General features: G+C 35.4%; 1 protein-coding gene across 1 annotated transcript in view; it reads right to left on the reverse strand.

Annotated features, from left to right (window-relative positions):
• The window catches only part of LOC116671982 (cadherin-6), a 78,224-nt gene that overhangs the window by 3,206 nt on the left and 72,876 nt on the right, over positions 1–2,142 (reverse strand). The window contains exon 12 of the mRNA XM_032503465.1: positions 1–126. This exon is cut by the window's left edge and continues 3,206 nt beyond it. Coding sequence (XP_032359356.1) covers positions 1–126 — 126 coding nt within the window. The remainder of the gene's footprint in view (positions 127–2,142) is intronic.

Genomic DNA, 2,142 nt, shown 5'->3' on the forward strand with positions numbered 1-2,142 from the left:
GAGTGTCCTCCTCTCCGCCCCCTTCGTCGTTGTAGCTGACGACGTTGTCTCTGACATCCTCCTTGGAGATGATCAGAGGCTCCTTCTTCCTCTGTCTCCTCAGGGCAGCAAACAGCACCACGATCACTACAGGGAGAACCACAACAGAGAGAACAAGTTACAGACTTTGGTGACTTTTGCTGTTGTTTCTTTGCTCGCTCTGCTTGTTCTGAAGGCCACTGACTGTCCAGGGGGAATTCTTGATGTTGCCTGAGCGTTCACTGATGTTCAGGGACTTTGTAGAAACAGACTCAGCTACCACAAGTATGCATTATGTATTTGCCTTCCCAAGGGCCAGTGCATTCTTTTGCTTAAAATCACAAACAAATGCAGTTTAAGAACACAACAAAATACATTCATGTGTGCTAGAAAAACAACCTTATATAGCATTATGGCATTTGAACTATAGCATTATCACAATACACTTTGGGTACCCCCTAATCTACAGTATATCGAGCTAAAAATGGCACATTTTGAGGGAAACTTGAACTTTAAAGATGTACAAAGCTTATTTGAAGATAAGAGTAATATTTGGGACCAATTGGCAGGGACTTCCTATGGACAAAATACAAAAAGCGATACACATGTAAGAGCTAATTTCGTTAAACCCTGTATCCAGCTTATATAAATAGCTCACGTCATTGTATCGTGGAAACACTTCATTTAATATTTTGCGTGCAGCTTTCTTTTGCAAGGTGCAAATGTTCCACCAAAACAAGTTCCTTCCTGAGACCAATTTGCAGATTCACCATCGCTGTGAAGTCTAGCAGCTTAGGTGGTCTGGCAAGCAGGACTTGGTACACGCCAATATTCAGAAATATAAGACATTTTTACATAGTTAACTATCAAATATTTACAACTTTTTTTTAACCATACTCTATTACTTTTAATTATCATACTATTCAGTGACATTTATCTTAATTTTTTTTCCACAAAACTATGACTTTTTTTTACACGGCAAACTATAAAATATGACTTCATATGTTTCGATTTACTATACTATGACTTTAGTTACATTTTAGTGACTTGATGCTAGGTTGAGACTGAGCGCAGGATGCACCGACATTAACCAGGGTCGATGCACTTTAAGTGGTACATCATTTGAGTCGTGGCTGTGTTGTACTTATACACGGCATCGCAGTGTTTGCAGAGAACTAAATAGTTTTTTAAATCACTTTGCCGTGATCTCTTCATGATTACTTTTGAAATCAAAATGGAAACTTGCAGGTAGTTGAGTACTGCGTCAAATATTGCCCCCGGGTGGTAAAATGTTTAACTGCTGCCACACATTGAAATTCATTTCATTGCTTCAAGACTCACACTACACAACCTGCATTAGTTTAACCAATAACAAATTAACGTAGTCAACGACATTCTTAATGATCAATAACGTAATAAACGTTACTGTGACTTTTATAACAGTAAACTTCACTATACTGGGACGTTTTTATGACTTTTTTGACATACTATTCTATGACTTTTATGACATATTTTGACATCTTCAACATCAATACCTTTTTTTCCAACATACTCCTACCATGACTTTTTCAACACAGTGTTCTATACTTCTTTGGACATGCTATACTAAGGCTTTTTTGACTTTTTTGACATACTATACTATGACTTTTTTTTGACATTTTCAACACAATGTTCGATTACTTTTTCCACATACTGTACTATGACTTTTTTGAAATACTATACTCTGCCTTTTCTCAACATACTGTACTATAAGTTTTCGACATACTATGACTTTTTCGACATACTATACTACGACTTTTTTCGACATACGATACCATGACTTTTTTTCCTATGTACTATACTATGACTTTATTCGACACACTATACTGTGACATTTTTTCGACATGCTATACTATGATTTTTTTTGACAAACTATACTATGACCTTCTTTTAACACTATACTATGACTTTTTTACATTTTTTTGACATACAATACTATGACTTTTTCCACATACTATACTATGACTTTTTTCGACATACTATACTATGACTTTTTCCACATACTATACTATGACTTTTTCAACTTATTATACTATGCCTTTTTTCAACATACTATGACTTTTCAACATACTATACTATGACTTT

Source organism: Etheostoma spectabile, chromosome 22 (assembly GCF_008692095.1).
Source record: "Etheostoma spectabile isolate EspeVRDwgs_2016 chromosome 22, UIUC_Espe_1.0, whole genome shotgun sequence".
Classification (NCBI taxonomy): Eukaryota; Metazoa; Chordata; class Actinopteri; order Perciformes; family Percidae; genus Etheostoma; species Etheostoma spectabile.